Genomic DNA, 24,504 nt, shown 5'->3' on the forward strand with positions numbered 1-24,504 from the left:
CTAAAGTCTGCATGGACAAGGGCTGAAGTCTTCTAATAAGCATAAAAGAAAGATTGAGACACAACATTTTAAGTGTTGGTTGTTTTGAACATAACTGTTTGTAATTTTGTCATTTAGTTGTAAGTGAGAATAAATAGAACGGTGTCATTTCATGGTTGTCGTTTAAGTTGTCAAATGTTATAAGTTTGTGTAGTTTTCATAACTTATTCATGTAACTTATTCATTCTTCTATAAATAGTAGTCGTGCGTTGGGAAGGAGGCCAACTTCGGTATTCAGTGCCAATCAATTCTCTCTCTATCTCTTTCTATCTCTCTTCTCTCTCTATTTCTTGGAGAGATCTTGGAGGGTGATGTCCTTGAACTACATCAGTTCTTTACAATCATGAAGGGGTCCATTACACGCCGCTTCCCACAGCCACCGTGAGCACCACCACCAGGTGCTCCCTTGTCATCAAGCCACTGTGGGTAAAGTGAAACATGAAAAATAAATATTTTGCGTATGCTGAGCACTATAAGATTTGCAAGGTCCTGCATTGTTTTTACTTTCCTCTATGTGATTTTGTATGGTAATAGTCATATTTCATTTTAGCTATTTTTTCCCTAATAAAAATGTTAGTTTTAGAGGTTATTATCTATCATAGCTATGCCTTCATATAGATTACAACTTGTTTATAGATACCATGTGAACAATGTCTACAGCTTGTTGGGTGTCTTAGAATTTGACTAATACATTCGCTTTTGTGCTTTCACATATTTTGTTAGGATTTATCATCTAAGTTTTTTCCCCACCCAATTTCTTTATGTATTTGATTTTGTGCAGTGATATTGTCAAATTATTATGACTTGCCATTCAATGATATTCTTGATTGGCATAAATTTGTTGTCATGCTTAAGATTTTGCAAGGACTTGCTTAATTTGAGCTTGCTGGAAATCTATCAACATCTCTGCTGCTAGATTAGAAACTTCATTTGGACCCTCAAACTTGTTTTCAAAAACCACCACATTCCTTCTCAGCCACACCCTTCTCAGTACCACAGCCATCACCTCCAATTAATCTTGAGCAAGCTTTGAGGTCCATTCCGCTCAGAGGTCAAACATATCCTTCTCACAGCTAGACCACTTCTGCACTGGACTTCTCTCACAAGCCCACACATCACTAGCCCCACTGCAACTCCACAAAGCATAACAAACTGATTCCTCAACCCTCTTGCAAACTGGGCATAAAGCTTCTTTTAGGACTTTCCTCCTCATCAAATTTCTTTTTGTTGGAAGGCAATTGGTAATTTGGAACACAAAAACTTTTGCAACCCCTAGAATATTCAACCTCCATAATTTCCTCCAAGCCTCCTTTACCTCTTCTGATGCCTCCCCTCTCCCCTATCTTTTTTTCTCATTTCAGCATGATAGGCAGATTTAACACTAAACAAACCATCCTTTGAATAAGCCCATATTTGCTTGTCTGGGAGCCCAACAATACTAACAGGTAGTCTGCAAATCACATTAGCTTCATCATCATTGAACACTTGCCTCACTAACTCTTCATTCCACCCTTCATTCACATTAATCAAATCCTCCACTCTTGCCTCAACATTTAGGATGTTCAGAAGAGATTGAGTTTTAAAAGTTACTGCCTTGGGAATCCACCTATCTTCCCAAATTTTTATATTCTTACCATCCCCTACTCTCCAAACCAAACCATCCTTTAGTAACTCCATAAAACCCCACAGACTCCTCCAAATAGCAGAAGGGTTAGACCCCAAAGAGGCTTGCAAGATCACAGAATTTTGAAAGTACTTTTCCTTAAGAATTACTACAGCCATAGATTGAGGGTTTAACATCACCCTCCAACACTACTTTGCAAGGAGAGCCCTGTTAAAAGCATCTAATTCTCCGAAACCCAACCCTCCATCAGCTTTTGACATTCCCATTTTTGGCCAACTCCTCCATTGGATTCTATTGTCCCTCTGCTTGAATCCCCACAAGAACTTTGTGATTTGTGATGCTCTTGACACAACTTCATAGGCAATTTAAAGACACTCATGTAATACGTGGGAATAGCTTGGATGACTGCCTTTAGAATAACTTCTTTTCCTGAGGGTGATAAAAATTGGTTTTTCCAGTTACTCAACTTTTTCCATGCTCTATCTTTGATATTGCGATATTTAGATCTACCAACGATGATTGGCAACCCTAAATATTTTTCACAATTGCTTTGCACTCTAGCCCCACAATCCTTCACAATATCTGCTCTCACCTCCGAAGCAATAGTAGGACTAAAAGGAATAGTTGTCTTATGCTTATTCAAGCTTTGCTCATATGCCTTCTCATACACCTCCAATATCCCACTCATTTTCTTCCACTCACTCCATGAAGCTTTTTCAAAAATGAAAAAATCATCAAGAAATAGGAGATGAGTCAATTTCATCCCCCCTTGAGCCACTGAAACCCCTTTGATCTCACCTCTCCCCTTAGCCTGTTCAAGCAGTGCACTTAACCCCTCTGCACAAATCAGAAAAAGATAAGGAGATAAGGGATCTCCTTGTCTTAATCCTCTAGTTGGATTAGTAGAATCTCCTGGCTTTCCATTTACAAGAACATCATATGAGATTGGTGAAATGCATCTCATAATCAATCCAATCCACCTAGCTCCAAATCCCAATTTTTCCATCACAACCTTCAAATAGCCCTATTCCACCCTATCATTGGCCTTTGAAATGTCAAGTTTTACTGCCATGCTTCCAACTCTTCCTCTTTGTCTACACTTCATCAAATGCAACATCTCATATGCTGCTATTACATTATCAGAAATCAACCTCCAGGGGATAAATGCACTCTTGCATTTTGAAATAACCTCATCCAACACCCTTTTCAGTCTATTTGCTAAAGTCTTTGCAATGATTTTATAAACAACATTGCAAAGACTTATAGGCCTATATTCATTCACACTTTTTGGCTCACTTACTTCAAGAATCAGAGCTATAAAAGTTTTGTTAATGCAAGTTACCACCATTCAAAAAGCCCAACACTACTTTATACACATCATTCCCTACTACATGCTAGAAGGATTGGAAGAAACATGCCCCATAACCATCAGGTCCCAAGGCCTTAAAAAGCACCCATCATTCTCAAAGTCTCCTCTACCTTCTCCTTTTGGAATTCTTTCTCTAGAAAGTCATTCATAGACACTGTAACCCTTGGCTCCACAACCTCACTACACTTCTGAATAGCTTGACAAGAAGGATTGGCACTAGTGTAAATCATAGAAAAATTATCTCTGAAAGCAGTAGCAACATCTTCCTCATTTTCCCTTAAAACTTCCTGACCATCCCTAGTAGACACAATCTTATTCATTTTCCTCCTATGATTTGCACACTCATGAAAGTATCTAGCATTTTTAACCCCAAGTTGAACCAGTTTCTCTTTGCACGCTGCTTCCACTTCACATCTTCTTTCTCCAATAACACACCAACCTTTTCTTGCAAAGCCTTCAACTCCTCCATATTTTCCTGACATAAATTTTCTTGAATTTTCTTAATCTTGCATGACATCTGTTCAATCTTCCCCCCTCTCCCCTTATCGCTTCTTTTAAAGTATGAAGATAAGGAACCACTACAAATCTTGAGTCTGGCTTGAAATCTCTGAAAAGGTTCTGCAATAGACTGCCCTTTCACCCATCCTCTTCTAATTACAACACATTCCTCCTGCTTAATCCAACAAGCTTCAAATCTAAAAGGAAAAAGTTTTCTCATCCTACTTTGCTCACCTTCATCCATAGATAATAGTATTGGCAAATGATCTGAACACCTTCCACTCAAAGCCTCTACTCTCATTTCTTTATATAGAGACTTGCATTTGTCATTCACCACAAACCTATCCAACCTTTCTTTTGTAAAAGATTGATCAGAATGCTTATTGGAGCAAGTAAATCCATGGCCAGAACAGCCAAGGTCCCCTAATCCACAATCCTCGAACACCTCTCTAAACAAATTTATTTGACTCTCAGCCCTTCTCTTACCCTCCATCTTTTCCTCCTACCACAATATTTCATTAAAGTCTCCCCCTACACACCAAGCAGCATCATTAGAAGGCTTTAACTTCCTTAATAAGTCCCAAGAAAGACATCTCCTACCTGTCTCAGGATTACCATAAAAACCAGTAAAAGTCCAATCTCTTCCCCTTTTATCCCTTTTAACAAGAACACTAATATGCCAATTCGAGTAATTGATCACCTCCACTCCACTCCCCTCTTTCCGAAACATCACAAGACCTCATTTCCTCCCAATAGAATCCACAAACAAGCAACCCTCCATACCTAGTCTTCTCTACAGTCCTGCAATTTTATGAGATCTAGTCTTTGTTTCACAAAAAAAAAAACCAGAGTAGGCCTCTTTTACTTAACCATATGGCTAAGGTCCTGAACTGTCTGAGGGTTGCCAAGCCCTCGACAGTTCCAACATAAGGTTAACATAATGCCAGGTGGTGCTGCTTAGCAGCCACCACCCCTAGCCTGTCCTCATCACAGACCAAAAACTCATTACCTCTCATCCTCTTCCCATCCATCATCAATTCACATTCATCCTCCCCAGGCTCATAGTTTCTTTCAAAGCAGAAAGAGAGCTAGAAAGCTTACCTACCTCAGGCCTAGCTCGAGCCCTTCTCTTCCATCTCGAGGATCTCTTGCTTTCTTGAACTTCTTCCTCTACATTAGGACTATTTCTTTCCAACTGCATCTTGCTTTCAAACCCAATCTTTTGACCATCCTTCTCACATTCATAGACATATGGCCTTTCCTTGATCACCACTTGCAATTTAACTGCAGATTGTACCTCCAGACCACCACTCAATTCCTCCCCTTCATTTACTACCTCATTTTCCATTTCTCCCCCTTCTAACTCCTCTCCCTTATCCACATTATCACAATTAGTCCCTGACTTTTTCTTTTTTTTCTTCATTAAACTCGTTCCCTCTCTAATTCATGCCCTTAGCATTGCCTTTCCTGGTTTGAGGTATAGCTCTCAGCCAAGCACCATATTGACCAGAATTCCCTTCCCTTTCCTTACATCCATCCTTCTCATGAACAATCCTTCTACAATTAAAGCAAATCCTAGGCAAATTCTCATGTTGAAATGGCACCCCGCTAGATCTTCCATCCACAACAATGGTTCTTCCACGAGCTAAAGTCCTTCTTAAATTACACTCCACCTTCACCCTTAAACACCTCCCCCAAGCCACACCATCCTCTTATAAATCTACCTCCATAACATCCCCCAAAGATCTTCCAATTACCTCCTCCATTTTCTTATTCCTATAGCTCAGAGGTAAATTCAGCATCTGCACCCATAGACAAGCATGATCGAAATCAAGTTGGCTAGGTTGTGTTTCACCCTCTAAATCATTGAGAACAAACAAATGGTTATCAAACAGCCATGGACAACCAGCAAGAACTCTCACCTTATCTCTTCAATTGATAAAAGAAATAACAAGCAATTACTCCCAATATCATGAAATTCTAATGGTTTACCAACCTTCCACACCTTTTCCATCATCAATTTGACAATATCCCTTCCAATCCTACGATGTAATACCCCGTATTTTTTTTATTTACTGTATTGTTCTTTTTAGTGAATGATTATTTTAATTAATTTAAATATTATTGTTCTTGTTTTAAAATTTATCGAATTTTTCTCATTGGATTTATTTTATAATTCTTAAGTTGTGAATTTTACTTTGAGCTTTCTTGATATTAATTAGTGTTTACATTTAAATTACACTTTGCTTTAGTGAATAATTTTATTGTTGGACTTTAATTATTATTTTATTATTTTATTTTATTTTTCCCACGCACAGCACTACCCATGCACGTCTTTCTCTTTTCAAACTTTAGGGTTTTTTCTTATCACCCGTGTAGACACACGTTTTCATCATATATTTTTTGAAGACTGCCTTGTATCATTGCTGCATCCAGCCTCCAGAGATCACCATCGTGCAGCCCCTCCTAGTTCAACGCCAACCTCCATTTTCCATGCACGTAAAACTGACCCCCTTACCCTCCACTGTTAGCGTCCTTCACCAAGGCTCAACGCCTCATTGTGTGCCATCGCGTCTGTCTCGGCCTCAGTTGCAACAGCATGCCATTACCATGAGAGTGTCCCGCTCATACAAGGAGGTCAGCAACCGCGGGCAACCATTGCACCATGTGAGATGCCGAGCAAGCGGATCGCACGACAAGAGACTCGCCTGTGCACGGCCAAAAGCCAACCTGCATCTTCACGATTTTACCCAACTGTCTCCTGGAAAATGTAGCCTCCCAAGGAAGTCAAGTTGCCGCTTACTCCTCCTCAACGCTACCTTACGCCGCCACCGTGACCCAGCCGTGAACCCATCAGTTAGCCTTCGATAGCCATCCCACAAGCCTCTGTTTTTCACTCCCGAAACAGAGGATGTTTTTCCTCCTACCGTGAGCCATTACAACCATTTACCACCGAGAGCTCCTTCTCGTTGCGGCTCTAGAAACCGCCAGCGAAGTTTTCCGTCACCCCAGGTCCGCCTCTTGCCACCCCGCCGCACGGTAATCTCCCTCTCTGTTTTCTGTCTCTCACATTCGGTTTACTCTCCCGTAAGCTCTCTCTCTCCGTTATCTCTCTCACTGTGCATCTCTCTCTCTCTTTCTCTTTTTTTTTTTTTTTTTTTAATTAAAGAGTTAGGGCCACATGTCCATTAGTGACCCCTCCCCAATTTTATTAATAAACCCTCACTTATGGCGGAGGAATACCGTGGTTACATCAAAAGCATCTGGGGGTTTACAAAAGACCAAAGCCCAGCATGCAAAAAAAGGACCTTACTAACCAAAACTAACCTCAACAACAAAAACACTAAACAACTCTCAAAGTAGGCAAACCACACCGATCCAGACGCAAAATACCTTTAAGCATATGGGGAATATTTTCTTGATTAAACTCTTCAGATTGTCCACTACTGCCCAGTCTCGCAAGCCAATCTGCTGCAGAATTTCCTTCTCGATAAACATGTTGATGCCTCACATTCATCCCAACTAGCAGACATTTGATTTCTTCCCAAAAATCCTCCAAATACCAAACATTACAGCGACCTTCTTTAAGCCAATTAACAATCAAAAGCGAATCCAACTCAAGAATAATATTATTAAAACCATACAACTTACAACGACGCAAACCAACAACAGTGCCATCAACTCAGCGCGATTGTTAGAACCAACTCCAAGGTATTCAGCAAATGCAAATTGAGTAATGCCCTCATGATTACGTAACACACCTCCCGCACCAGATTCACCAGGATTATTCAAACTACTACCATCCACATTTAATTTAAACCATCCTCTATTAGGCTTATGCCAAGAAATAGCATGCACCTGTTTAGTACAAGCTTGAATAACTGGCAACTGCAACTCTTTCAGAATATCCATATCCTGTTTATTCCATCGGTCAGAAGCTCTCAATCTACTACCAACCCAACCAATCCAGTATTTAACAGACCTCCATAAGGTATCAAAATTATCATGACGGCCTTCCATACGGGCAGAGCACCGCCATGTCCACAAACTCCAAATTAGTATCGCCGGAACCACACCAACCAAATTACCAACCTGAGTAGATTTTTTTGTTCTACGAAACCAAGCTTCTACCGTTTGAATCCATGATCTATTAGACACGTACGGAATACCCAGGAAATTAGAGCAGGTCTTCCACAATTTCGAAGCAATTCTCCCCCCATATAAAACATGATTTAAATCCTCAAAAGCCCCTTCTTCACAACACTCACATTTGGAAACCACAGGTATACCAAGGCGCCTTATACGATCATCAACACTCAAACTTTGTGAAAAGGCTTTCCACATGGCCACGGAAAATTTCTTAGGCAAGGCCGAATGCCAAATCCACTCCGACCATTGACATTTAGGAGCAACAACACGGACTAAATCCCAAGCAGTCGATGAAGAAAATCTGCCATCTGAATTACTCAACCAAATTAAAATATCAGAACCATTTTTTTCCCCCTATCGTAGATAGAATCTTGTTTGATAAGTCGCACCCCACAAGCCGCACCAACAAATCCATATCCCAGCTGTTTTCGTTCATACATTCCTTAATCTTCAAATTTGGAGAATCCACAATGTTAATTTCCTCACATATCGGGCTTGGCTCAATCCATTTATCTCTCCAAAAAGAGAGATTTCCTTCTTTAACCAACCAAGTAGAGTTTCGAAGAACAATAGGGATCGAATCCATGATATTCTTCCAAAACCGGGTCCCTTTTAACGGATTGACTAAAGAAATATGTTGATCCTTCACATACTTGGCCTTAAAAAAATTAGACCACAACGAATTTTCAGTGAGAAGTTTCCAGGCAAACTTAATATGCAAAGATTTTTGAATATCAACAAACCTACGAAGACCCACTCCACCTTCGTCCACTGGTTTACATAATAAATCCTATCTCACCCATTTTTTTTTTCCTTCCCCTCCATCGATCCCCAAAAGAAAGTGCTAAACAAACGATTAATGTCCGCAAGAATTGACTTTGGGGCCTGTAACACAGCTAACAAATGAACAGGAAGACTTGATAAAACATGCTTTAAAAGAAGTAAACGGGCCCCTGAAGATAAAAACCGCATCTTCCAACCCTCAATTTTCTTTCTTATTTTAATAATCAAATCCTCCAAATTCAAGGACTTCATGCGACCAGAAATAATGGGTACTCCCAAGTATTTAACAGGAAAGTTCCCAACCTTGAATCCAGTCATGAATAAAATTTCTCGTCTGCGAGAAAAAGAAATTTTTGAAGAAAAAAAAATTGAGGATTTCTCTGCATTAACAACCTAGCCCGACCAGCTGGCATAGACATTAAGAGTATCTCTTATCATTTTAACAGACCTTTTACAACCATTAGCAAAAATCATCATATCATCCGCATAAAGTAAATGAGAGATCAAAGGACCAGAGCGAGGTTGGGAAAAAAAACCAATTTGACCATCTTGAAATTTACTACGTAACAGCCTCGTGAAAACTTCTTCAACAAGAATAAATAAATAAGGAGAAATAGGATCCCCTTGACGAAGACCCCTTCCACCCTTAAAGAAACCTTTAGCCGTACCATTCATCACCACCGAGTACCAAGTATTAGTGTAACATTGGTTAACAAGATGACAAACATCAATAGAAAAACCAAAAGCATGCAAAACTTGGAATAAAAAATGCCAATCAACCGTATCATAAGCCTTGGCCATATCAATCTTCATCATAATATTACCTCCTCTAACCTGCTTATTAATATCATGAACCAGTTCTTGAGTAAGGCTAATATTATCAAATATACTTCTTCCTGGCAAAAAAGCACCTTGCTCCATAGAAATTAATCGGCTCAAAACCGACTTAAGTCTTCCAACGAACAATTTAGAGCAAATTTTATAAACCACTGAGCAAAGGCTTATAGGTCTAAATTTATCAAAAGATGAAGGGTCTGGAACCTTAGGAATTAAAACAAGGTAAGAAGAAGTATAATACCTGGGAAGAGATGACCCCAAGAAGAATTCCCTAACAGCCTCCACAAGCTCAGTTTTCACCAAAGACCAGCAATGACGGAAAAAACCCGACCCAAAACTATCAGGTCCAGGACTACTGTTGACAGGAATAGAAAATAATGCATCCTTAACTTCCTGTTCGGAAGGGCACCTGCAAATATTTTGATTTTCCATATCTGTGACTTCCGCCTGAATTAACTGGGAAAGAGACGGAACAGAACCACTAGAGCGGGCCTGAAGAAATTCCTCAAAGTAATGTACTGCTTCCTCATGAATGGCCTCCGGGGAAGAGAGAAACCGACCATCATTTAGCTTCATATTTTGAATATTAAAGCGATTCCGCACTTGTAAGGCTGCAAAAAAAGACGAATTTACCTCCCCATGCTCAATCCATGTTTTTTTTACTTTTTGAGCAATCCGAGTTTCTTCTCTTTTTAACCAGGACGAAAGTTCCAGTTTAGAAGCTAAAACATCAGTTTCAACGTCAACCGAATAATGTTCTTGAAGCTGAGTCTCGCCTTCCTCCACTCTCTCTTCCAACCTTTTAATATGCGCCCCAGTCCATCCAAAAACATCTATATTCCAGCGTCTTAGTGCTATTTTAAGTCTTTTAAGCTTAATAGCAAGACTCGACAACCCAGAACCATAGCTACCTTCCTGCCAGACTAACGAAACAATCCTCCAAAAATCATCATGCAAAGTCCACATTTGTTGGAATTTAAAGACGCTGGGTCCATAACGCAGCCTTTCCTTCAACCCGACTAATAAAGGAGAATGATCCGAGGACCTACGAGCCAAATATGTCAAAGAAACCAAGGGGAATAAGTCCAACTACCTGCAGTTATAAAGAGCTCTATCCAGGCGAGTGCAACTTCTAGCCAAGCCACCTTGTCCATTACACCAAGAAAGTTTATTTCCTGTGAAAGGGACTTCAAGGAGACCTCCAGTATCTATAAAGTTCGAAAAATCCTCCATTGCACAAGGCAACCGAGACGAAAAATCCTCTCTCTCTCTTTCTCGTCCAGTGCATAGCCACCGAGTGCACCACCTCCTATCGCACACTGTGCCGTTGCACTTCACCATCTCGGTGAGTCCCTGCCGCTGCTACATTTTTTTTCTTCTTTTGTTCTTTTGTATGTTATCGTTTGTTTTACGTATAAGGTGTTTATATATATATTTATATATATGTGTGTGTGTATATTTATAAGCAAAGTTTTAACTTGGGCACTTACTAGTTTTAACCTAATATATATATGGAAAGTTCACGGTTTGAGTGTTCGGCTGAGAAGTATTTTTTTGTGTTGAGTTTATATTTAAATAGGATTTTTTTTTAAGTTTTAATAAATATTATATTGTATTTTGATAATATTGTTAGTTAAAGTAAGTAAATCTATTTTTCATAAGAGGTGAATTTTTCATGAATTATTTTAGGAAAAGTTTAGTAACCAATGTATTCTTTTTATTTATAAAATATTGTTGGTATTTTAGATATTTTGAATATTAATTTTTATTGAGTTCTATAATTATCATAATACTTATTCGATAAATTTTTCTTATTCAATACGAATTCGATTAAGTGGATATTGATGGTCTTAGAAAATGTTGGTATTTTAGGTATTATGAGAATTTTAGATTTTGAGGCTCTTAAAATAGGTTCTTTTAGCATTTTTAAGTTTTAATATCGAAATACGTGGTTGGTTGGAAATTTATGGAAGTTACGTGACTATTTTCTTATAGGTGATGATTAATATTTGTTCGGCATTTTTGAGGAAAATTCTGAAAAGTTAAGAAGTCCAGGTAAGCGAGGTTCCTATGCTAGACTTTGCATTAAAATAAAATGAACTGAGGTCCTTTTTGGAAAATGTGCATGTTTTTTTATGAAAAGAAATCTGAAAACAACCTCAGAGAATTGTTCTGCATTACTCATGAGATTCTGTTTAAGAAGAAAGTATTTTCTGTCATGATTGGTGTAGACATGAGCTTATTTTTGACATTCTGTTTCTGAACTTTGAAAAAGAGAGCGAATATGAAATTTTGTGCATAAAGTATGTTTTGTGATCTTATTCTGTTCTGTTCTGTACACTGTTATGATGTGGCATCTGAAAAACCTTTGGCATGACTTTCTGATTCTGATATGGTGATTCTGATTCTGTTTTGCTCTGATATGTGGCCCTGTCATGGGATATAATAGTGACCTCTGGCCCAGTCACGGGATATAATAGTGACCTCTGGCCCTATCACAAGAGATAATAGTGACCTCTAGCCCTGTCACTGGATATAATAGTGACATCTAACCCTGTCACGGGAGATAATAGTGACCTCTGGCCCGTCACCAGATATAATAGTGGTTTTCTATTTTGAGTGCAATCGCTTTGGTAACATGGTGATTTATGTTCTGCTTGGCTTTCCGCAGGATGCACAACCCTACCACGGGGGTTAAACATGGTCTCTGTTCTGATATAATATGATAAGACGAAGTTGTTCAGTCATGTTGTGCCAAATGAGTCTTTGAATATGAAAAATTAGTTTCTGAATATGAAATGTTTGAAAAGTCGCTCTGATTTTCTGATAATATGTATTTTTGAGATTTGCATATTAATACTGAAATGTTTTATTTCTGCATTTTAAACTCTGTGAAAATGCTCATGTTTATATACTAGTATATGTCCTCTGCTTACTGAGTTGTTGATAACTCATCCCTTATCTCCAATTATTTTTCAGATGATTTTTGAATAGTCCAGCTAAGGATCAGGATTCTGGAGCATCGGTGAGATGATTATTTAAGCACAGTGGATTACTCACAGAAGATTTTTGAGAAGTTGAGAATTTTATTAAGAGATTTTGTAGTTTTCTGACGACGTTATATTTTGGAGTCTATAAATATATTGATGAATTGTGAGTTTTAAGTTATAGGGAGTAACTCTTCGATCCTTGCGGGACCGGGGCATTACATACGATCTGAAATCACATTCCAAAGACTTCTTTTACCCTTCGATTTCGTCAACCCTACCACCTCCTGTTGAATTTCAATCGGACTCTCCTCCTCGTCGTTCAACTTTAACCTCCTCCATACATCCTCCATCGCACTCCTCTGCTCACCACACAAGCAAAGAGATCCTTGCTTCCTCAGTTGAGGAAGATGATTAACGACTTCATCTCTATTGCTTTCCAGAAAAGGAAAGCGGTTGAGAGAATACTCTGTGTAACATCCAGACCCAGTCAAGCTCAATTTTTATTTTTTTTATAATTATTTATTTTATTTTATTTTCACACGTTAACTTCCCCATACATTTTATTTTTTTCGTCTAGTTCTTTCACCCCTAAGTTTTCCTCTCGTCCACGGCATGCATGATGATAACGTCTCTAGTATATTTGTATCCACTCCATGCACACGCATGACCCTATTTCCGTCCGCACGCACGTCTCCCTCATATCTCTAGGATTTTCACATCATATATATACGCACACATTAGCCATGCATAGAGAACTGCCTTTGTTACGTTTGTTACCGCCGCTAGCCACTCCTCCCCACACAAACAGCAACCACAGCTCCTCCGCAACACAACCCATTTCCATCGTGCACCGCCTAGAACTCTCACTGCCCCCATACGAAATCGACGCAACCCATGCATAACTCCCTCTCGTTCACTGCCTCTCCGCGTTCTCGACTCTACGCTCATCAACTTTGCCTCCATAAACCTCCACCGCAAACCACCAACACTGTAAGATAGACATTGCAGAACACTCCTCCCCCTTGGTCACGTAAACCCACCCCAAGCCGTGCAACACCCCAACCGCTGGCCAAGATGTAACGCAACACGGTTTGATTCTCCATGATGCTGCTGCCCTGCCACATGAACTCACAGACAGCAACTCCTCGTTGCAAACAGCACACCACCCTCCAGGCCGTCCTCGTCGCCAAGGAAAGCCAACCACTGTCGCCCAGCCATTGAAGGAGGAACACACACTGCATACTCTGTTTTCCCACTCCCGAAACAGAGCAGTCCTTGCTCAAGCTGTTCCACTGAGCTCCTGCGCCGGCCTCTCCCTCTCCCTGTGCCCCTTGGTTTTTCAGCCACGTTACACTACGGAAGCCACCGCACGTAGCTCCCGAACAGTCGCACGCCTTCTTGCTGTCCCACGATGAGCTCTCTCCCCTTCCGCACAACATACTCTCTCCGTCTCTCACTCATACTTTCACCATGTTTCTCTCTCTCACTCTCTCTCACTTCCTGTGCTCTGCTGAAATCACCATCGCTACGTCGCTAAGCTTCTAGCCCCTAGCTGCGTCGCACGCTGCCGCGTGATTCCTCCGTGAGTAAGCCCCTGTCTAAGGGTACAAGTACTTATTTGAAAGTCGTAGTTAGAAAACTGTTTTTATTTTTGGTTATTTTAATTTGATGAGTCAAGGATATTTTCGAGTTTTGGAGAATTTTTAGTTTATGTTACTGAGAATTTCTTGTTTGTCCCCATGAAGGAACCTAGATATTTGGATTGATTAAATAGATTAACATTTTATGGAGTTTCCTGGATTTTATAGTTGTGTTATTGATGTTTGATGTTAAGTATTAAGAGCTAACTCTCTGGACATTTGGGATCGGGGCGTTACACTCTGTCCCACTACATAAGAATTTAGTTAAGGTAGATGCCTTCCTATTTCAACTTGATTATTTTAAATAGCATATTTGATTTATGCTTACTTTCCTTTTTCATATTATCGAACAACTCTAATTTAAAATAGGATATGGTGTACTCGAATAAACTCCGATAGTCCTGCCCGTAATATATTTTGTTTAGTTCATGTATGTAACTTTTCGGCTTATGTTGCTCACTTCCATTGACAAAGAACGTACTATGAATCATTTTTTCAGTAATCAAAGATTTATTAAATAACACAAAAGGCATGTCCCAAATAGAAAGTCTACGGAATAACTTACTTCCATACTGACTCCTACTTATTCTAATGTTCTCAATCTATCCAAGAGAAGAAGAATGTAAGCCTTAACTGATGAAATTTTTCTTTTTGGATTTTTATCAATCCGATCCAGAGACACTTCCAGTGGAACTCTCCACCCATCAAATATGATGCATTCCATATGGTCATGTATGAGCTTTGGCTGCGCCACCATGTCATCAAATACTGATTTCTTTATAACTCTAGCTAGCTTTCTGTACATTTACTGGCTAGTAACCCAAAAGCTTGTAAATTGTCATACGTTCTCTCATCTTTCCTAGTTAGCTTATGATGAAGGGAAGTAAAGTTACTAGTTTCCAAGTAGTTCATTACATGTTCTTTTTGGTTAAGGCCTCCCTACATTTTTGTACCTGTCATTTTGGTATTTAACCTCTCGTTGGATACAAGACACAAGTCTTTTTTGTTGCGTTTTTTTTTTTTTTTTTTGAGGGATGTCTCTCATTGTATGCATGGTTGCTACAACGGATGCTTCCGAGCTGCAGCTTGGGTAAGTAGAAGACAATTTGGGGGTTGTCTCTTTTTTTTTTTTTTGGCTTTCTTAAGTTTTGATTGATGTGGATTTATTTTTGTGCATTCTTAACTGGTTGCAGGGGAGGAAAGTAGAAGACAATTTGGGCATGCCATGTAAACTAAGCCTTTGTGATATTACCTCTGGGACATTAGAATCAATCTAGCATTTTTTTTAGAAGTTAAGGTTACTCTCTCATCAATGCTCTTTCTACTTTTATGCTTACTTCTATATTTCATTTTTCTAGGTGTTCATTAACGCAGGTATGACCAATATTAATTGAAGTTCAATTAACTGTTCTATTAATTCTATATTTATTTTTAGTATTTTTCACATTATCATTATTGGTTTATATATTAGGTGATACAAATACTATTTTATCCAGATTTCTCAAACTATAGGTGCATTCATGCTAGATGTCTGCTTGTCGCCTTGAATATCGACTTGATTGACTTCCACACCCAACTTCCTCTTCATAATCTTTTCCACCCTTTTTCGAAACTTTTCATCCTTCCTTAACAATTAAGTCTCAATCTGAAATTACTCAAATGTCCCTATATCGTAATACAAAGTCCTACCTATTCACTCAATAAATTGGTTAATTGTCAATCATGCAATTATACGATAAGAAAATATTAACATAAAATAAATAAATTGCATAACACCAAGATTGGTATTGAAGGGAAATCCTTTTAAATAACTCTTTAAAAGTAAAACCCTACATGGTAGCCAAATCCAGAAAAGTCAATTTTATTATTTGAAACTCAATTACAAGCAAGTTTCAAGTACAAAGCCTTTATCAATTGATACTCTTACTTGACGAGACAAACCAGCAGCCAGAACCTCAGATGGTCTTCAAATATTGGCTTTTCTTCTAGAACTCTAGTGGTTGAATCACGATAACTCAATCTCAATCTTGTAGCAACGATCACACTTTTTAAGAGAAACAATATGAAAATTCTCTAATAAATTTTCTTACCAAAATATGCACTAGAAAATGTTCTAAAAAATATCCAAAATTGAATTGCAATTAGAATATGATCCCTTAACTAAATAATCTAAAAGCAGTTTGAATTGCAGTAGGATTATGCTGACAGAGCGACTCTGTAGTGAGGGACTCTTTTGATGGGATGCTAACACCTTACACTTAATCTTCTCATCATTAGCAATTTCTCATTCAAACTCATCACCGGATAATTACAGAACCCTTGGAACCTAATTTTCACATTCTTGACTTATCTAAAACACTTCCTAATAACTTCTAAGTAAACTCAATAGTTATAGATAAAGTCAAAGTATTTTACATTTATTCAAATCACAAAACAAAAAATAAGATGAAGTCTATCATCTTAGTTACCTAGTCCTATTCAAATGAATCAACTTAGTTACCTAGTTCTAGCCAAACTCTTGCATGTACAATCTCCCCCTTTGGCAGATTGGTGGCAAAACCAACTTGATGAATGTAATATAAACCTGTCAAAAATACAAACAACAAACCAAAAACCGAGTAGAATTCCAACCAAATAATCAAGAATAAAAAATACTAATATAGAACAATGACTAAGATTAGTACTATCAAAATTCACAAGATTTAAAATCTAATTCAAAGCTTAAGCATGTTCTAGTCTAAAATGAAAATTATGTCCAATAAAAATAAACTTAAATGAAATAAATTTTTTAAAGTAATTTTTCCAAATTAGAATTTAGTTCTCTCCCTTAATATTAAACTATTTTAAATATAATAACACAGAAAAAAAAAACAAAAGAAAACAAAAATTCATTTAACTCCCCCTTAGCAACACACTCCAGCTCCCCCTAAATTTCATAATACCAAAAAAATCAATCTGCTCCCTCTCAATCTGCTTAGCTGTTCTCTCCACTCCCCCCTTTTTGTCACTAATCTGACAATGATCACTATTTTTCCATATCGGAGTCCATGACATTTTCCAACACCTGTTGCATCTGTGAATCTCATCTGTGAATGGTTAGTGACACTATCACAATCAAAATGAATCAGATCCAAACCTATGTGTGCCGTGTAAAAGCTTGGGCCAAACACCATCTGATCTCAACTCAACCATGCATTTAGATATAACCGATGAATGAATATGAAAGCATGTAAAACAATTTACAAAAGATTGAGAAAAAATTGTTAAGGCAAAAAATCAAACACTTGGTGGGCATATCATGAAACTAAAGTGTATAAAGCATTAACCACCAAAAATCCTTCCTTAGTAAATGAACAAAAATAGGCCCACTTCACACAATCCACTTCTTCACACCCGAACCATGAAAACAATCCAAGTTTCAAGTCGTACCAAAAAACAACAATCCCAAATAGGTGTACGCAGTGCCCTAGAACTTGAAAGGAAGAGAAAATAAAAGAATAGAGCACTTATCGTGATTTGGAATCGGGTGTAGATGTGGAGGTCTGCACGATTTATAAGGAATGAAGTGATCTAGAACACTAGAAACGTGAGAACTTGTGTTCGTCTAGGGCACAAAGAGACTGAGAGAGACGTGGGTGAGTGAGGCAGGAAATTTCGGGGGGTGAGTGTCTATTCAACCACTAAGCAACTTAAGTTACTATGTGACTTGTTGTGTCATGCACAAGCCTGGCCATAGCTTAGAGTCTTACTGAGACATAAACACTAAGACAAGAAAAAAAAAAAAAAGAACCCTTCCGAAACACGACTTCCAAACCATATGCAACATGCCTTCATGCAAAAAAAGGCCCATATACCAACTAAAAAAAAAAACCTGTGCATGCATATCAGAACTCAAAAACAAAATAAATTGGTACTAACCTGGTATAAAATTAATGCTCATATGCCAAAAACATGAGAAATAAAAAATCACAAAAATAAAACATAAATAAAATAACATAAAGGTTGACCCACACCCTTAATTTTTGTTTTAAACAACTTAATTCTTTTGAAGCCAAATCACTTGCCTAAATGCACCAAATGTCCAAGTACAATGTTCCAATCACATAACCAACATTGAAAGAGGTTCATACTCTCTTATTTAAAATAAAGAACCCAAACAAATAAGTGTGGACACAGCTCAAAGTCATCATGGCCAAAGTCTATGTGGGTGCGTGAATGAGGCAACTTACTACCACCATCAGATATTTAAATATTTAAATATATATTTTTATTTTGCTTTTTTTTTTTATTTCTTTCACATAGATACTCCCAAATGGGTTATCTTTGATTTCAAAAGTCAAACTTTATGCTACGGCCTAGATACTTGGAAAGAGTATCTTCTCCAAACATGAGGTTGCTCAACCCTTTGTATGTTCATTTTATTGCTCATCTTTTTCCACAATGAATAGAGAAATGAGTTTTTTATAAGGACCTAAGGAACAAGATTTGTGTAGGGTGTCTACCTTTTTTCTCAATGAAGAAACACCGATTGTTTCTATATGGATCAAACTTCTATGTCCGGCAATAAGAGACCTCATGACTTTTAGTACTAGGTTCAACTAATATTAGTCAATTTAAGGTTATGAGTCCTTTGGATAGCATCTCTGAGACTTAATGGGACATACATATTAAAAAAAAAATGTGGAAAATATGTTCTGCACAGTGCACTAGAATATAATTTTTCCAAAATGAGTCATGGGTCTACACTCACATTGTAGACTATAAAAAAAAAAAAAAAAAGAGAGAGAGAGAGAGAGAGATGTTCCACATCTAAGTATAGTGAGGGCCCGAGTACTCTTGACTTGGTTAGGCAAAAATGATACCTTCCTTTTTCATTTTTAATTTTTAATTTTTAATTTATTTTATATGCAAAGCAGAAAAACAAAAGACAACTCAATCAAACCATTTTGCGTTAAATTTTGAGCAGAGTTTTACATCATCACAACTTTTTGTTATCTTATCCTTGTTTCCAAGACAAAATTCAAACAACTCACATATCTTGGCACTTATGGTGTTTATTTGTTGGCTTTACTCTAGGACTTGGTTTCCAAGTGTCTTTACATTTTTCTTTTATTTTCTTTCACCTCTATTTTTTTGCACTTTAGAGCATTCACATCCCATTCCTCATAAAATTCTCCAAATTTTAACTAAAATACATCATTTCCTAAATTTTATCCCGAATTTTAAGCATCGTCAAAAACCCTCCTGCATCACATTCCCTATCTTTTCTCTATCATATTAAACTAACTTTTTCCTATTCATACTTTTTTACTTTTTTCTCTCACTTCTATTTTTATTCTTAACCACTACATTTTTTGTCCTTTTCCTATTCATTTCAAACATCACATTTTTGTCTTTTCTCCAACAGTAGTTTTTTTTTTGTCTTCTCTACAACGGTAACATTTTTTGTCTTCTCTCTAGCAGTAACATTTTTTTGTCTCCTATTGTAATGGTAATTTTTATTTTATTTTATTTTTTTATTATTTTTATTATTTTTATTTTTTTATTTTATTTTTTCTTCTTCTTCTTCTTTTTTTTTTTTTTTTTTTTTTTTAAATAGGCATTTTGGTTACAATCACATTCTCACATTCTCATGAACCTAACCCCTATTTCATCTTACAAATTTCCAATTTTTGACTTTATCTCCTACTCACTTCATCAAATGGCTAGTTCGTTCTTCCGCAAATTGTTGCTTAACTTATCTTTTGAAGATGAGTTGGAGGTTGTTTTTAATGATGATGATGGATCAACATCCCAGCGTGGTCGCAATCGGCAGCGACGGCGTGATCATATTCAAGAGCATGAACAGCTGTTTCGTGACTATTTTGCAGAACCACCAGTATATCCCTCAAATCTTTTTCGAAGGAGATTCCGTATGAGTCGTCCGCTATTTCTTCGTATTCTTAATGAGGTTGAGGCTTACAAGCCCTACTTCATCCAAAAAAGAGATAATGTCGGGAGACTTGGTTTATCTTCTATGCAAAAGATAACTACTGCCATTAGAATGCTTACGTATGGAGTAACTGCAGATTTTATGGATGAATATATACGAATTGGTGAAAGCACCGCAATGGAGAGCCTAAAAAAATTCGTAAAGACAATCATTATTGTTTTTTCTAATGAATATTTGTGGTTTCCAAATGCTAATGATATTGCTCGATTGCTCGTGGTTGGTGAACAACGTGGATTCCCCGAGATGCTTAGAATCATTGATTGCATGCATTGGAAGTGGAAACACTGTCCCGCTGCGTGGAAAGGTATGTACTCTGGCCATATTCGTGAACCAACAATTATTTTAGAAGCGGTTGCTTCTTATGATCTTTGGATATGACATGCATTTTTTGGTTTACTTGGTTCACATAATGATATCAATGTGCTAGAGAGATATTTTATTTTCACGGAACTGGTACAAGGCCGTGCTCCAGAAGTAAATTACTCAGTCAATGGCAATGAGTACAAAATGAAGTACTACCTTGCTGATGGCATTTATCCAAAATGGTCAACTTTTGTCAAGACAATTCCATTTTCACAAGGGAACAAGAAAACACATTTTGCAGTAGCACAAGAATTAGTACGAAAGGATGTAGAGCGTACATTTAGGGTCCTTCAACAACGATTCGCTATCATTCGCGGACTTTCACGAATGTTTAAGATGAAAGATCTTATATATATAATGAAAGCATGTGTTATTCTGCATAACTTGATCATCGAAGACGAATGTGATGATAATCTGGTCCCGAACATTGAGTATGATCAACTTGATGACGAATTTCCAGAACTGTCGCACAATTGTACAACCGAGCTTATGGACTTCATCCAGCGTCATCATCAAATTAGAGACATGTCGGCATATCATCAGTTTCAAGCAGATCTTATTGAACATCAATGACAATTCTATTCCCAACAGTAGACTAGCAACATAATATTTGTATTTTCTTCATGTTAGTAGTGACTATATTTTAATTTATCAAATTTCCATTCCCTAGACATGTTCCATCGACAGAAGATGGAAAATATGATTCCGTAATATCAAGTGGTAATCTATAATAGTTTCTATAATTGTACGGGCCAATTTCCTGTTTTGAAAATATCCATGCACACAATCTAATGGCTACATCTTTAACCTTTTAGCATAAATGTTAACCACATCTAAGAAAAATTAAATGGACAGAGTATCAATAACGTCCAACCTTCTAACATAGATCTAGAACTGCTCGTCTTAAAAAATTTAAACTGTCTCAGTATCAATAACATCCAACCTCAATAGAAATTGTAAATAGTACAGTCATCCATACAACAATTGTTAGAAACAGAAAATAAAAAAAAATAAACTTGTTATTTTTTCCAAATCACACCAAATCTTCTGCAACATTGTGTCTTGCCATGATTTCCCTCTGCCATTGCTGGAAATATACCCATTGCAGTCCAGCCAAGGTACTCGCGTCGATCATCATAATGCGCTCATCCGCTTCCTTCTTGGCTAACTCTACTTTCTCCGCCTCCAATCTCAATCTCTCATCCTCTTGACAGATTTTATTTCCCTCTTTTTCCCAGTCATATTTAATCTTGGTGGCCTTGAGAAGAAAAAACTCTTTCTCCTGAGCACGTGACTCCTCCAGAAGCCTATACTTAAGCTTACTCAGCTTAACAATCTCCTCAGCTGGCCTGCCTTCGGCCTTTCGTTATCCTTTCTCAGCTTTCCTTCCCAGTGGCCGCTCCAAATACTAAGCCTCATTGTCCACAACATTCTCTGCCTCGAGATAAAAAAACTAAATCTATTGTAGCTCCCAAACATCGAGTCGGGGTCGGGGATGGGGACATCGCAACCTTCGCTTTGAACTGTCATTTGTACAATGCTGAATCCATTTAATTTGGTCCTTCAACAGGTGCCAACAATGCTCGAACTGGAAAAAAAATTTCTCTAGTGATTGCTACATGATCGTGGCTTTGTCAAACTTGCATGTAAACAAAGAAAGACAATTAAGATAATTGAAAACAAAATGCTATGTAAAACAAATAAAAGTATTGATATTCTACCTTGTCTTGCTCGGTCATGCCACTTTGATTCAAACCTTCAACTTGGGCTAATTTCGCACAAAATTTGTTCGTTGCCTTTTGAATGGACGACCACCAATGTATTAAAGACTTTATGGTCTGGTCATTTGTGGTTTGTTTAAACTGCTGGAAGTATTCAAAAACAGTTTCCCAAAGTTGGGAGTATTTTTGGTTTGTTCCAGCAACGGCATCAATGCTACAATTAAGCCATACAAAGACAAGTAACTTGTCTTCTTTGGAGGTAAAGTTGGCACCCCTGGCTGCTTTCCTTATGCCCAGAGGATCATTATGGGGTATGGGTGGAGAGTCATCAATAGTCATAGGAGACTCTCCACTTTGACCACCGTAAGTGGGGTCAAGTTGAGGATCTTGACTTAGGAGGTTATGAATTACATATGTCCAGGGTCTTGTAAATCCATCTCTAAAAAGGTATACACACACAAAATTTGATACAAATGTTAGACACATAACAACAAAATTTGGGGTGATTTTGTAGGTGGCTCAGGAGTCGAGTGGTAACATGCTAGAATTTTGGCACCCTCCAATGGCTGCAAAACCGGTTGCCATACCTTATTGGCAGTCCGAATTACCATGCCATGGAGGAGTTAACCAAATTTCCTGTGTCACCAACTTGGATTTGTCATCATCACAACCGAGGGAGGTAATCCAACAAGAGTTAGGTGAGGCACATTACTTCTCCATCACAGTAAAATTAGTAACATATCACAAAATGGCTGCAAAACCTTAACCCCAGCTGCCTTTAGTGAAAAAAAATCACAAAATGTTTGATGGCCATATGGGTTAGGATTACCTAGCCATATGGATCGGGTCCCATTAACACTTGTGAATCAACCCCCCAAGTATACAAATTGGTATGTGTTGTTTAAATGCTATGTTCTATTTCAATACTTTGGGTTAGTTTGTGAAGACCGATTTCCTGGTATAACTTTACAAACAATTAACCATTAGCATTAAAACAACAAATGAGACTTGACACAACACATAAGCAATGACACAACACATAACACATCATTGAGACAGAGCACAAGGGCATTGAAATACAACACAACACAACATAGCAATGGGTCTGCACAAACCAACCCAAAGCAATGACACATCACATAGCATTCAACTAACAAATAAGCATTGAGAGAGAACAAGGGCATTGAAACATAACAAAACATTGAACCAGAACATAGCAATAGATCTGCATAGACCAACCCAAAGCAATGACACAGCACATAGCATTAAAAAACCAACTCGTCCTCTTGACAGAGCACAAGGGCATTGAAACATAACACATATTTGAAACAGAACATAGCAATGGGTCTGCACAGACCAACCCGTGGGTGTAAAGACCAATTTTTGCATCAATCAAAACATCACATAGCAATCAAACCAAACAGAACATGAATAATCTCAATGGACATAGCGGGTATTTCCAACAAGAAAAATGTACAAATCGAACCCGTATAGGTAACCGATGAGAAATGTAGGATTTATTTTTCAAAATGCTAGATCTCAAAATCCAGCCATGGAGGAACTGTATAGGAGGTCAAATGGGGTAGAAAACCTCGCTACAGATAGCCATGGAGGAGAGTCCTCCATGGTGAAAGCCGAACAATCATGAATACATAATAGGCATGGGGGAACCCATGAGATTAGGAAAATCGAATGCTAGGGAAGAGATTGGACTTACAATGATGAGAGGATGGAGATGAAGTCGTCAATGGTGGTCGCGGTGCGAGGGAGGGGCCAAAACCATGAACGTAGCCAATAGTCGGAGGAAGGGGCATGAGAGGGAACCCAGAAACGAACCAACGATTTGGGTTCGGGGAGGAACAATCGATCCCCATATTTGGGGATCAACTGTAGCATCCCCATTCATTCACCACAAAATGGGGAATGGAATGGGGAGGGATTTGGGCAAAATTCTCAAAAGTTTTCCCAAAATTTGGGTATTTTGAGAATATAGAGAACGGGATGTGAGTGCTATTACCCAAATTAAAGGACCTTATATAACCAGAAATACCACAATAATGACAAAGATGTACAAACTTACCTCCAAATTTTAAGGGGGCTACCCTCCACATCCCCCCACATGTCGGGGGGTGAGGCGGACTCCCAATCTGCCCTGCCCCCCGCCTACTTCAATAATGGACTATATTCCACTAGGCCCAAAAATTATTCCTAGGTCCAAAAGTGATCAAAAACTTGTAAATATGACTATAATTTAAAAATTATATAGTTTTTAAATTTGCTAACACATATCTTGTGTAAGTTGTAGTCTAATACGAGTGTTTTACATTACTTAAGTGTGAGATTTGTATTATCAAGACAATCTATAAAACGGTCACCATATTACACTACAACTTACATAAAGTATTAAGTAAAAGTTTTACTTAATACATATTGCTTTTTCAGCTTGATCACTTCTTCACATAAATCATTATACACCTCATGTATGCTTAGCTCATGGTC

The 24,504-nt window shown here is 37.9% G+C and overlaps 2 protein-coding genes across 2 annotated transcripts; one reads left to right on the forward strand and one right to left on the reverse strand.

The window, feature by feature from the left end:
* Positions 1-3,348: 3,348 nt before the first annotated feature.
* LOC109017965 lies at positions 3,349-4,023 on the reverse strand. The gene has a single exon (XM_019000150.1). The coding sequence runs from the start codon at positions 4,021-4,023 to the stop codon at positions 3,349-3,351; it is 675 nt and encodes a 224-aa protein (XP_018855695.1).
* Positions 4,024-19,630: 15,607 nt separating this feature from the next.
* Positions 19,631-20,857, forward strand: LOC109017955. The gene is made up of 2 exons (XM_019000138.1): positions 19,631-20,225; positions 20,349-20,857. Exons 1-2 carry the CDS (start codon positions 19,631-19,633, stop codon positions 20,855-20,857), a joined length of 1,104 nt encoding a protein of 367 aa, XP_018855683.1.
* Positions 20,858-24,504: the final 3,647 nt, after the last annotated feature.

This window comes from Juglans regia, chromosome 11 (assembly GCF_001411555.2).
Source record: "Juglans regia cultivar Chandler chromosome 11, Walnut 2.0, whole genome shotgun sequence".
NCBI classification, from domain to species: Eukaryota; Viridiplantae; Streptophyta; class Magnoliopsida; order Fagales; family Juglandaceae; genus Juglans; species Juglans regia.

Coding starts and splice junctions, on each gene's coding strand:
- LOC109017965 (XM_019000150.1), bottom strand. CDS start 4,023: ATGGAGGGTAAGAGAAGGGCTGAGAGTCAAATAAATTTGTTTAGAGAG.
- LOC109017955 (XM_019000138.1), top strand. CDS start 19,631: ATGGCTAGTTCGTTCTTCCGCAAATTGTTGCTTAACTTATCTTTTGAA. Junction 20,226..20,348: donor CTGTCCCGCTGCGTGGAAAG/GTATGTACTCTG, acceptor TCAATGTGCTAG/AGAGATATTTTATTTTCACG.